At 35.2% G+C, this 12,058-nt stretch overlaps 1 protein-coding gene and 1 long non-coding RNA gene across 2 annotated transcripts in view; one reads left to right on the top strand and one right to left on the bottom strand.

Annotated features, from left to right (window-relative positions):
- Positions 1-3,575: 3,575 nt before the first annotated feature.
- LOC148905801 (uncharacterized) lies at positions 3,576-6,290 on the bottom strand. The gene is made up of 3 exons (XR_016121497.1): positions 6,173-6,290; positions 4,502-4,730; positions 3,576-4,424 (listed from the first exon to the last, which is right to left on the bottom strand). It is a non-coding gene; the product is annotated as an uncharacterized LOC148905801 (long non-coding RNA).
- The window catches only part of LOC148905800 (adenylate cyclase type 5-like), a 34,921-nt gene continuing 28,012 nt past the window's right edge, over positions 5,150-12,058 (top strand). The window contains exon 1 of the mRNA XM_089038659.1: positions 5,150-6,508. Coding sequence (XP_088894785.1) covers positions 5,519-6,508 — 990 coding nt within the window. The 5' untranslated portion in view covers positions 5,150-5,518. The remainder of the gene's footprint in view (positions 6,509-12,058) is intronic.

Here is a 12,058-nt window from a genome sequence, read left to right as displayed (position 1 = left end):
ATCTCCGCTGTTTCTACGGGCATTACCAAGCAATTGTCTAGTAAAATATCTAAACATGATACATCTATAGCACTCGCAAAAGCAAAGTCAAACACCATTGCTGACCTAGTCTCCAAAGCTCTTGTCGACCGCAAGATAGACGATGGGGAATTCTCTTTAATCCTCGCATAGGAAAAAAAATATGAGGAATTAAAGTCGGGAACCAAAAAAACAATCGTCAAAGATCTTTCAGAAGAAACTCGACAAAAGATCTACGAACAAGCAAAGGCGGACCTACAAAGAAAACTCGCTCAATAAGCTTCCATTTAGAGTTCACTTCAACGTCTGGGTATCCATACTAACAGCGGATGCTCAGGGTCGATTTCCTTAAAAATCTCGTAAATGACGTCTGGGTAATGTAAAATCTTCTTATCCATTCGGTAAAACAACCACTCAGCCCTTTGCATCACGTCTCTAGAAACCTCTGGAATTGGTTCGTTGGTAATTTGGGATAAAAGGTATGGAATTGCCTTGTAATACTTCCCTAACTTCAACTTTTTCAGTGTCTTCCTTAAGCTTTGTGGCGTTGGTTCTGCTAACTTAAGCGCTTCCATTACTTCATCATTTAGGTGCACGGGGTGGTAACCTTGAATATGACTCATCCAGTCCCTAAAGTATTTTATTCTTTTATAAGGCGTTTTCTGACGACCCCCGTTAGAGTAATATTGCTCCCTGGTAGCACAAGGTACAGCATTACGAATATTTTTACCACACTCGTAACACTGTGCTGACGTATCCTCTTCTATTTGCATCTTTTTACCACAACAAATATACTTATTTGGCTTAGTAGATACAAACTTAGGTTTCAAGCACTTTATACAAAATCCACTTACAAACTCTTTACAATCTTCGCACTCCATATATAGGTAATTGATATTATGGGATGGGGTTAGTAAAAAACCAAACCAGCATTATACGGGTACTCCTGCGGAAATAACAGTCAGCTTGATTAACGCAGGTAATCCTCGTGTGGTCGTTGTGTTAGAACCCCCATCCCCTATACTACTTAATTATGAATAAGAGTTGAATAATGAGAGAAGGCTTTAATGAGTACTGACAGCACGCCAACTTTGACAGTCTCTTTTAAACAAGTTCTTTGTTGGAGCAGATTTCATTTCTGAGGGAATATAGAGTTCCACATCTTTGTCTCTCTGTAATAAAAGCAGTAAAAATGTCAAACATCAATAAACGCACTCTTTGGTCTCGTCTTTCTTGAAGTTTATCCCACTTCAACTGTGGCAATATGTCAGCTGATCTCACATCATATCCTACACGTTATGATGCGTGCAGCTCTGTTCTGAAGCTTGCGAAGACGATCTGCCTGACCCTTGTTCAGATTGCTCCATACAAGGCATGTCACAATAGTCAAACGTTGTCTGGTTTGTACATGAAGGCTCTGAAGGGTTGAGGTGTAGTATAAGGTGTATAGTATAGGTGGTAGTATAGGTTGTAGTATAGGTGTAGTTGTCACATTCAGGGTAAACAACAGTTTTTTACGAGCTTGATTCGAAGAGAGTCGTGTTCACAAGACAAAATATTTTAACAATTTTTATCGGCACTTGAAGTTTCAAGTGGATCTCGTTATGATTTATCTCTTGATAATCACATCTTATTCATAGTTCCTTCATAGTTCCCTGCGCCATCTTTAAATTAAAGGTATTCGTGCCTGTGGCAATCGAAACGAGAACGGCGGTTAACTTGCAAAGATAGGGACATGCGAATAATTAATTTTCCAAAGTTTTTAATAAGGTCCTTATCATTGCAAGGTCACCGCCGATCTCGTTTCGATACGCAGGTACTCGCTACCTTTCAAGATGGCGCAGGGATCTTTGAAGGGGACTATTGTTTTCACTACTTCCTTTTGTGTTTCCGTGACTTTAGTCAGTGCATTGGTATATTTTTTAATGTGGCATGTCTGTAAAGTAGCTTAATAAAGGTTATTGTATTATATTGTCTAGATGCAGTTTGCCGATCATATACAGAGTCTGTATAACTGCCGACTGTTTTTGTTCGATAAACGGGAAATGAAGCTAGATAAAAACAGATAGAAACCATGCAAATCATAGTCTCACCTGACTGAGGGGGATAGGGACGGGATATCATTCTTCCAGGACGCTGTTTTAATCGAAAAGTAGCAAGTCCATTTTTGAATTTGATGCGCATTGATACAGAAGCAGCAATGTATATAAAGTTGGAACATGGGCCGTGCAAAAGTGAACCTAGCTAGATTGAAGAGGGAGGGGATCGTAATCATTAAGGGTGAAATGGGGTTGAACGCAGCTTGCAGTGGGGCTATCCGGGTGGTAGCATCGCTGATAGGCCCGGGGACGGTCACCCCCCAGCTGGTTGGAAGGAGACGAAAATCCGCTGTCAAAATCATTGTCGGTTATGGCTTCATTTCAATCGAGTTATAATTTACGATATCAAAATAAGCCTAAAGTAGTTGTGTTCCCATCAGACGCGACTAAAAATTACGCAAAAGTGTTGAATGAGTAGTCGTATAAATGACGAGATTTGACGTAAACGTATTGATTGAACGTGAACATAACTCTTGAGTTTTATCTATTTTAGATATGCAACGGTGAGAGCCAGGGGCGTAGCGAGGACCTAGGAGCTGGGGGGGCACTGATCCAAAATAAGAAAAAATTTCAAATTCCCACGTGCAGATTCCAGGCTCTGACCGGGTTCGCAGTGCACAGGTAGCCCGTCCGGATAACTTCGTATAAATTCGCACTTTTGTAGGTTGTAATAATTTATTTTCCTCTTTCGTTTCGGTTTAATATGTTTTTTCTGTTGTTATTCTTTTTTCAAATTTTTTTTTTTCAAAAATTTGGGGGGGGCACGTGCCCCCCGTGTCCCCCCCTCGCTACGCTACTGGTGAGAGCTGTGAAAATCATTCAAAAGCTGCAGATAATAAGAAATAAGTGCGCTTTTGGCACCAAGCTGATCTAGAGTAGTTTAGTTGTTCGAGAAACTAAACGAAGAAAGAAGAAGAAGAAGAAGAAAAAAAGAATGTCACAAATAAAATATAAATATTACTTTAATCAAAAAGAAAAAGATTTCTTTAAACGAATTTAAAATGTAAGAGAATCGTAGGTTTACCATGTAACTGTTTTAAGGGATACGATTGAATTCATGGGTCAAAATGAAGAGGGGTTTGTATGACTTCTGAAGGTTGCTTTGTATTACATTATAGACCGTTTGCTAGATCGAATTCAGATATAGTACATTAGTGCTATCGCCGAAATTATTTACATGCCGTAGGGCGTGCTTTTTGTGAAGTATAGCGAACACTGCCACAAGACTGGGTCGTCCAGCATCTTTCATTCGTTCATTCGTTGTTTTCTTCCCATTTTCATCATTCATGCAGACTAAAGTGACTAGTTATTGATGGTCTAATTGGTTTTTTTTAGTGTTTGCACTGATTTTATGAATGATAACCCGCGTTAATCTCTTACTTGACTTAATATTGACTGCATCTTTTATTTGATTGGCTGCTAAAAATAAAATAAACCGTTCCAATGCAACCGCCGCATTAGAGCCGGATTATACGAGATCTATAATAGCGGCTTTTTTCTTAGCAAAGATAATAAGCCGTCCCCATTTGAGTCTGGACGAACAAGCAGGTTAAAGCTCTTTTAGAGACTCGGAAGAGTTATAGCTATCATGGTTTTTTCGGATACACTGTATATAGTGCCGACTGATGATCGTACGTAGCGAAATTTTATTTGAAGGAAATCAAAAGCCGAAGTTCCACGCATGTGCGTGACGATCGATATTCCGTATCTGGCCTCTTAGCCACAAAACATGACAGCGTCTTTAGTTATATGAAAGGGTTATCTTTTTAGGCGAAGGTATATGAAAGGATATGGGGTCGAAATACCGGGCGGAGTATCCCCTTTAGATAAATCTGTACAAAATAAATTCGCGACCAGCAAATGAACTACGGTTTGGTTGCAAGTTCTAGTAGATTCTAATAGAAATTGTATTAAATTAAATTGTGGCAAAATGATATGCAGATAAGTGATTCTCGCTGCAGTGGTGATGATCAAATCGCACCGTCATAATAGAACCGAACTTTAGCGGTTTGATCCGGGCCATCTCATGGCCATTAAAGCTGATGTGACTTTACACTGCCCGGCCCATTTACCAGTTAAAGCTGTTTCTTGACTGCTTTAGGTACTTGTAACAAAAGGGTTTATTTGCAAACATTTAGAAATATTTATATTAAAGCTTCTTTGTTCGTAAAAGTCAAGAAACATTTTTAGTCAACGCCCACAGAAAGTAATCCAGTTCATTTTCTTTGAGTTACATTTGTCCCTTCTGACCCTGTATTTCTTGCGGTTTTCTGCTTGCCGGCAAATTAATGTTTTATATTCTCGGTGCTGTGAAATAAAGAGGCTCATTAAAAGTGTCATCACTCAGATAACGGTTTTTGCATCGTAGTTTAATATATGCTCACCATTATTGGTCTTTCGATGCTTTAATAGTTTGGCTTTGTACAGCCAAAGACACGACGAAAAACTACCACAGAATAAGATGATATGGCTTCATAGATGCATACATGGTTGGCTTTTTAATATTTTGTTGAGAGTTTAATGGAACTTGAGTCCAGATGGCAGGCTATCATGACGTCTATAGTTAAGTATAGAGGGTCAACCGTTCCTGGTGCCCGAATGATGTTCTGCCACCTTCAATTAGTATAACAAACAAAAAAAGGCTATTTAGAAATTAAATTCCAGTTTTTGGGAATCCTTTAGGATTTTGCCATTAGTCCTCTTACATTTTTAATCAGTTTTTGGTTCACGGGAATTTGCTAAATAAAGATTGAAAAAAATCTGCCGGTTCTTATCGTTGTCAAAATCATTCTGCTGGCTAGATGGATCTCGTCACTTACTTGTCTTGGTTGCAAAAAAAGTGGGAAAATTTATTGCCCTACACAAATCAAACCTAAGTCTTTTAAAAAGCCTGTTTGGACATTTCTACGTTGTTATTCCAATCACACCCTGTTTTATTCACGACTTTACCAGAACATATATAAGAAGTCGATAGACTCTTTCTTTGTAATTATTTTTAGCCCGTCTGTTTCAGGTCACGTGACCAAATAAACTATTCGGCTCCTTTGGTTGTCCTGGATCCACCAACTGACTGATTTACGGCCACAAATTTGACTTTTACTTCCAAAAAAAACGCCAAATCACCCCCAAGGAAACGTTTGAGCTGGATTTATAGTACAAACCAACTGGTATGGGATCATAAGAAGGCCTTTGAATGCGGCCTGAAGTTCTGTTGAGTGAAATTTTCAAGTGACTTCAAAGGTAAAGCTGACTCGGCTTACCCGATACGCCGTTGCTACGGCCTTCTGTAATTTGTGTCATTTAGTTTACAAAGAATTCGTGTGAAAAGAGAATATTTGGCCACATTAGATCGACATGAGCGGTTAAGTGAAGCTATGAATTGGTAATTCGGGGCTCTGAGCATGACAACTCATGCCGTGGGCAACACAACAACCAGAAAGACTTCGACGCCATCAAAACGCGCTTGGGAAGAAGAGGAGGCTCAAACGACATTTTCAAGACCTAATTCATCACAAAGTAATTTGAATAAGAACTTAAAGGAACAAAATAACGCTATAGCAACCAAGAGGAAAGAAAGTAGTGGTGTGAAGAGTATGGACAGTGGTGTGCATGGAGGCGAAGTTCGACTTAAAAGTGTTGAACTTGGTGTAGAAGACTCCAACATACAATCTGTAAATATGGCTAAAGGAGACAGAAGTACGGCTGCGGCCGATAATACGAATGGAGAACTCACTGTATCTGTCAAGAACGGATCAAAATTAGACAAAGACACTGAGAAGGCTAACAACAACGAAGACGAAGGCGAGGATGCCGATGATTCGTTTGTCGGTCATTGGAAATTGTTTACACGAGTTTTGAAGTCCAAACGTTTTGAGTCAGAAAAACTAGAAAGTCTCTATCAACGCTACATTTTTCGCTTAAATCAAAAGTTTGCAAGCTGGCTGGTATTTATATTAATAGTTCTATGCATTGCTCTTGTGGTCTTCCAGTTTTCTCTGGAAAACGAAGGCGATAATATCGAGGGGTTTATTATGATTGCTTTTCTTGTTGTCTACCTGGTTCTGGCGGTTATCGTCAATCGAAGTGGTTCATCTGATAAACAAATGTCCGACTCTTCCCAAAAGCAACTTAGATGGGTGTCATACGCTTTGCTAACCCTTTCATGTGGAATCGTACTTGTTTCTGTACTCTGTCCTGTTGGAAGCAACGATTCTAGGAAATACAATTCGCCGACCGATGGGGTATGGGTGACCATATTTTTCATTTATATGACATATACGATGCTCCCAGTTCGGATGAGGATTGCTGTTTTTGGAGGCTGCCTACTTCTTACTATTCACCTAGTTGCAAGTGCTGCACAGAACAGCGATAATCCAAATCTTCCACGATTGGTAAGTAAATAATATTTTATATATTCCTATATTTTAACTTTCATGGTTCTTCAGAATATGTTTTACGCATGTTTCAGTTATTATTTCTATCCCCGATATTGTTTTTTCCATCGTTCATCAATTATTTAAAAAATCATATGCACTCCTTTTTGAAGACCATCTACTTCATGCCTGTCGATATATTTTTTGACATCGATTACTTATTTACTACAATGTTGTTCACAATGTTTTTTTTACAAGGTCTGTTCTTTTTTAAACGCTTACTATTTTTGTTGTCAAAAATTCATTTCATATTTTCGAGCGATCAAGGTTATTGAGAGTACCTATTTGTGATTTTCTGATACTTTCAAATAGTCTGTCGACCGTATATCTAAAAATGAAGAAAGAAATGTTATCACATTACTATGTAATCTAAAAGAAAATGCATTTTTGCCCCTGGTTCAATCGATTCAAAATGCAGATTTTTATTTTAAGATTCTCTAGAATACGAGTTCAATCTTTTCCGGAGATTAGTTTTTCCATTGCTGTAGTTTTGTTTGTATATGCTATTCACAAGTCGCAGATTTCAGTCTTATTAAGCGGCAGTGAAAAATAATAAAGGGAAGGCGAAAAATAAGAAAGAGGAGGAAAAAAGTGGGAAGCTTCGTTCATATCTAAAAAAAGAATAGAAAGGAAATCTGGCTGATGTCGCCAGTTAAGTTCTAGGCATTCAAAACATGCAAATGTAGAGGAATATTCATATTTTTTTGTTTCATCTGGACCTATCTTGTAATTTACACTTTATGGGAGGTAGATTGCAAAATTTGAATGACAAAGCTTTGCTAGCAGAATTCGTTTTTCATCTATAAAGACATTAACAGCGCATGCATTTCGACAAATTTCTTTTTCAATTCCCCATATGGAATTTGGTGTCATACGAGAAATAAGAAATTTATATCTATTGGCCTGTACGCGATCTTTTTCAATATTTCCATACAACTGTCATTTACCAGCAGAATAACGTTTGGCATAAGAAAATGAAATACTTGATCAACTACCTGATACTTTTAGATTTCATTATATTTTAAAACGCTAACGCTATAATATTCATGGGTGTAAAAATAATAACGATGTTTATATTACTGTTAGTACCGTATGTGAATATCAATGATGATGTTTTGAACTCTGCTGCTCGTCTTGTAACTCTCTCCAAGAATTATAATCACATCACTCCTGTCCTTTGTTCTCTGCATTGGCTTCCTGTGAAACATCGCATCAATTTTAAGATTCTACTCCTCACTTTCAAAGCACTTCATGGTCTGGCTCCTGTCTACTTGTCTGATCTCATAACTGTGTATAAACCTAAAAGAACTCTCCGCTCATCCAAGGAACTGCTTCTTGTTACTTGTCCGTACAATCTTAAATCTTATGGTTATCGTTGTTTTTCTGTGTCTGCTCCTGTTCTATGGAATTCACTACCGTCTCCTCTTAGAAACACTTCATGTATAAAAACTTTTAAGAAAGACCTTAAGACTCATTTGTTTAAACTAGCTTTTGAATCATAATTTATATATATTTTACAGCGCTTAGAGCCGACTTGTATAGGCGCTATATAAATCATATTATATTATTATTATATTATGTATTGTTCATTTCTTTTTCTAAATGAAATCTTGCATCAAATATTCCACTCAATATAGCGAAAAATCATTAGCGAATCATAAAAGAAAAAAATTTAATTCCAATAAGATAAGAAAGAGCTTCTATTGTTAAATGCTTCGCTAATTCTTTGATTAGTTTATGTACAGTGTTTAGGAATAGTTTTCAAAATAGGTTTGTGTACAAGTTAAAGGAATCGGATTGGTTGAATAATTCACGAATATGTATTGTTCTTCACAAAATTTTATCTTCCAATTTTCAAGTTGTAAAATTGATGAGGTTCATAATTTACTTTAATGGTAGTTTTGTGGAATAGTTATAAATACATTATAGTCACACCCTATTGACCAAGAAATAATAAGTGAATGGGTTTCCTTACATCTGAGAAATGAAAAATGCATTTTGCATTTGTAGTTACTTGAGTAAGATTTTTAAAAAATTTAGTAGTCAACTGGAAGGAATATCTTTTACTCTGGTACCTTCAAAGCCTACTGGCATACACATTTATTTGCATAATAAATCAGTGTTATGGAATGATTATAGTCTCACCTAAATGTGAATAAAGCAAATTATTACTTACAGTGTGTACCAATAAAAATCTTTTTTGAAAACTCTTCTTTATTGACAGAGATGACTTGAATACTAATTTATTTGAAATTTAATGCTTTTTTAGCTCGCTCATTAAATTGTTGTCTATTATATGTATATAATATTGGTTTAAAATTTGGTATGTTAAAAAATCATTTGCCTACACAGAATGCAACCTAGCACTTTTCTTAACAGTAGATTCTGGTACTTTTTTGCGCATTTTTACCATAACAAAATTAATGTATAATGTCTTTTTTATTTCAGATTTTAAATCCTATTTGTTAAGAGAAAACATATTTTTGACTCTCTTCTCTTTCAAGTAATTTCAAACAGAATTTTCAGAAATATTTTCTGTGAAGTCTTTTCTTCCTTTACTCAATCACCTGCTCTTATCATGGTAATAATCACTACATTCTGAAACCCATATTTAGCTGAATTTTCTTTTCTTAAGAACTTAGATGTTTCTCAATAAGTATTATTAAATTCACCCTTTATTGAGGGAAGTCTGTAACATTAATCTATAGTAAATAGAGTATTGTAGACTGACATAAGCTTAAATGATACTTAAAATATATGGAAATTTTGGAATCATTTTGAAAAGCATTTTGAGCAGCTTGATGAGAGCTTTTTTTTATCCTATTGACTTTGCTGTTATTGTTTAAGAAGATCAAAGGATTTCTATGAAGAGTAAATCTCTTTTCTTGTCAAATTAATCATAGTATAAAGATCTGAACATTTCTTGTAGGTTTACTCATGAATACAAGTCCTCTAGATATATTCCTTTATACATTGAATCTTGATTGCTTTAGGGATGCTCTCCTTCCCCAAATATTGATTTTCCTAGGTGTGATATCAATTCACATATCCATTAACATTATTCAGTTATTTTAACCAATGAAATGCAGTCATAAAGAGATAATTGCAATTGATCCAATAGAAGCCATAATCTGTATTTTTTCAGGATATTACAAAATGAATAGATTGAAAAACTATGTTTTTGATACACAATGGAATAAGTCATGAACTAATAATGAATATAGTACTCTACTTTCAACAGTATGTTTCTGACTTTATATTTTTCCAAGGTCTGTATTTATTTATAGACCATGGATGATGGTCTAACCCTAAGGCCATTAGAGTTCCATTCATATTGCATATAAAGAATCTGCTTTCTATTAGTAGATCTTTAGAATTAGTAGCTTACAGGCAATCTAGCTTTAAACGAGTATTAAACATCTTTTTGAAAAATCGACACATTAGTAGCTCAGCTGTAGAATAGAATGTGGTTGTTTAATAGATGCCAGTAGCAAAAATCACAAAACAAATGGATAAGAATGCAAGAGAAATGTATAATGAATGCCTGATTTGAACCATTTGAAGCCATTTATAAGTATGTTTCAAGCTTTGATTTGAATATGTGAAATTGCATGCCTGTATTTCAGAAGTCATTAGGTAAATTATCCCCAACTGTAGGTTAATATAGATTTTTTAGTGTTTTTTTATGGAAATTTGACAGACGTCGATGGAATCTGCTATATTCTTTTCACATATATTAAGTTTAAACACACATTTGTGTCATTCATAATCTTAATGCCTTATTGAATAATCTTCAAACAGGAAATGAAACGTGCTTCACATAATCTAAGCTGGTAAATGTGGAGAAATTTATATTCTCATTTCCTTCAACCCAATTTGTTAAACTTAACTTCAGATGATAGAAGAACAAATTCCTAAGCAGTTTATTCCAATACTCATAATGCTTATATAGATACATTCAGAAATATTTAACAAGGCATAGTGAATGTTATTATTGGCCATAGTCACTGAGTCTGAATATATTTTGTTTTTTCACTGGAGTCTGAAGATACATAGATGACTTTCACTCAGGTTGTTGAAACATCAGTCACCAACAACAACAGTCTTTCTCAACACTACACTCACCAGGACAATTATTATAAGTAATAATATTTTTTGGGGTTTTAAAAGTCTCATTCTAACAACTTACATGTCAGATTGTTCACTAAAAAAACATATGCGAATTTCATAGTTTTTGCAAAGAGAAATAAAACCAGCATATAAAGATACTCTTAACCCGTAAAAGAATTTGATATTTTAAATTAAAGAATTGGAATTCAGAACATTTTAAAACCTTCATTAATTCTGAACAGATGAAGTTATTAATGGAAGTGTTTTCAACATTCTTATCAAAGGTGAACTATTATTAAAGATTAGATTTATTGACATGATTTAAAAAGTCAGCATGAAGTCTTCTTATTTCAAAATAGATCTTTCAGTGTATTACTGCAATACTCTGTATCTATTGAGATATGTAAATAAATATTGAATCTGGTCTCCTCATACATACACATTGACGCCTAATGTATTATAGGTACAAATTAAAGGTAATGAATATGTACAGAAAATATCTATTTTGGTGGCACCAAGGAAAGGAAGTTTAGGCTATAAATATCATGTGGAATTTGACCCTTGGCAGCTTGTTCATACCAATGATGTTATACATTTATGTTACCGGTTTAGCGAGAGTGAATGAATACAAAATAGAAGGACAAGTTGCCAGTCATCAATGTGTTTAAAGTGCCTATCACCCTTTTTTTTTTACTTTTTTATAACCCTTTTTTTTTTATTTTTTTATATCCAAATATAAGCTATTCTAAGAAACGTGTCGAAAGAATTTTTTGATTCTGACCCTTCTTTCTATTTTTTTCGAGCGGTCAAAAGTGCGAAAATAGGCATTTCTTTGACTCTGGCCGCGTAAAATGATAACCTAGAGGACTAGGCTGTGACGTAAGAGGAGTAAGTTGGGTTTAGATGTTTCCTCATTCTCTCTAGATTTCACTGGTATTTATGACCAATTTGCCGTTTATACGCTTTCAAAAGACCTCATTTTTCTGGTTAGAGGATGTTAATTACTTCAGACTTCAAGAATGATATTATTTTTGAATTATTTTAAGAAAAAGAAAAGCAGCGAGAAGTTAAACGCAACCTAGGGAAAACCTCATATTAGGCTGTCACGCTCAGAATCAAGTGTAATAAATTAGCTTCAAAAACTTATAGATTTCACATACAGTAACTCTGAGCACTACATGTACCTACACCCTTTAAGTCATAAATTTTTTAGCATTATTCTTATTAATATCTGATGTATTTATGGATGAATATGTGAGTCCGTGCCGCGCAAAATTCTTCCAGGTCGTTTCCAAATCAGAAACATCAAATGTAAATAACAGAAACAATGAAATAACTCCAGGTAGTTCACAAAATCTTTTTCAATGTAGATGGCTTAACAGTTTTCAAAATATCTAA

This window comes from Actinia tenebrosa, unplaced genomic scaffold, assembly GCF_029948245.1.
Source record: "Actinia tenebrosa isolate PJP-AT-01 unplaced genomic scaffold, QUT_ActTen_1.0 PGA_scaffold6__47_contigs__length_16458017, whole genome shotgun sequence".
Taxonomy (NCBI): Eukaryota; Metazoa; Cnidaria; class Anthozoa; order Actiniaria; family Actiniidae; genus Actinia; species Actinia tenebrosa.
The sequence above is the reverse complement of the archived record's forward strand: the minus strand, read 5'-3'. Positions and strand labels throughout refer to the sequence as shown.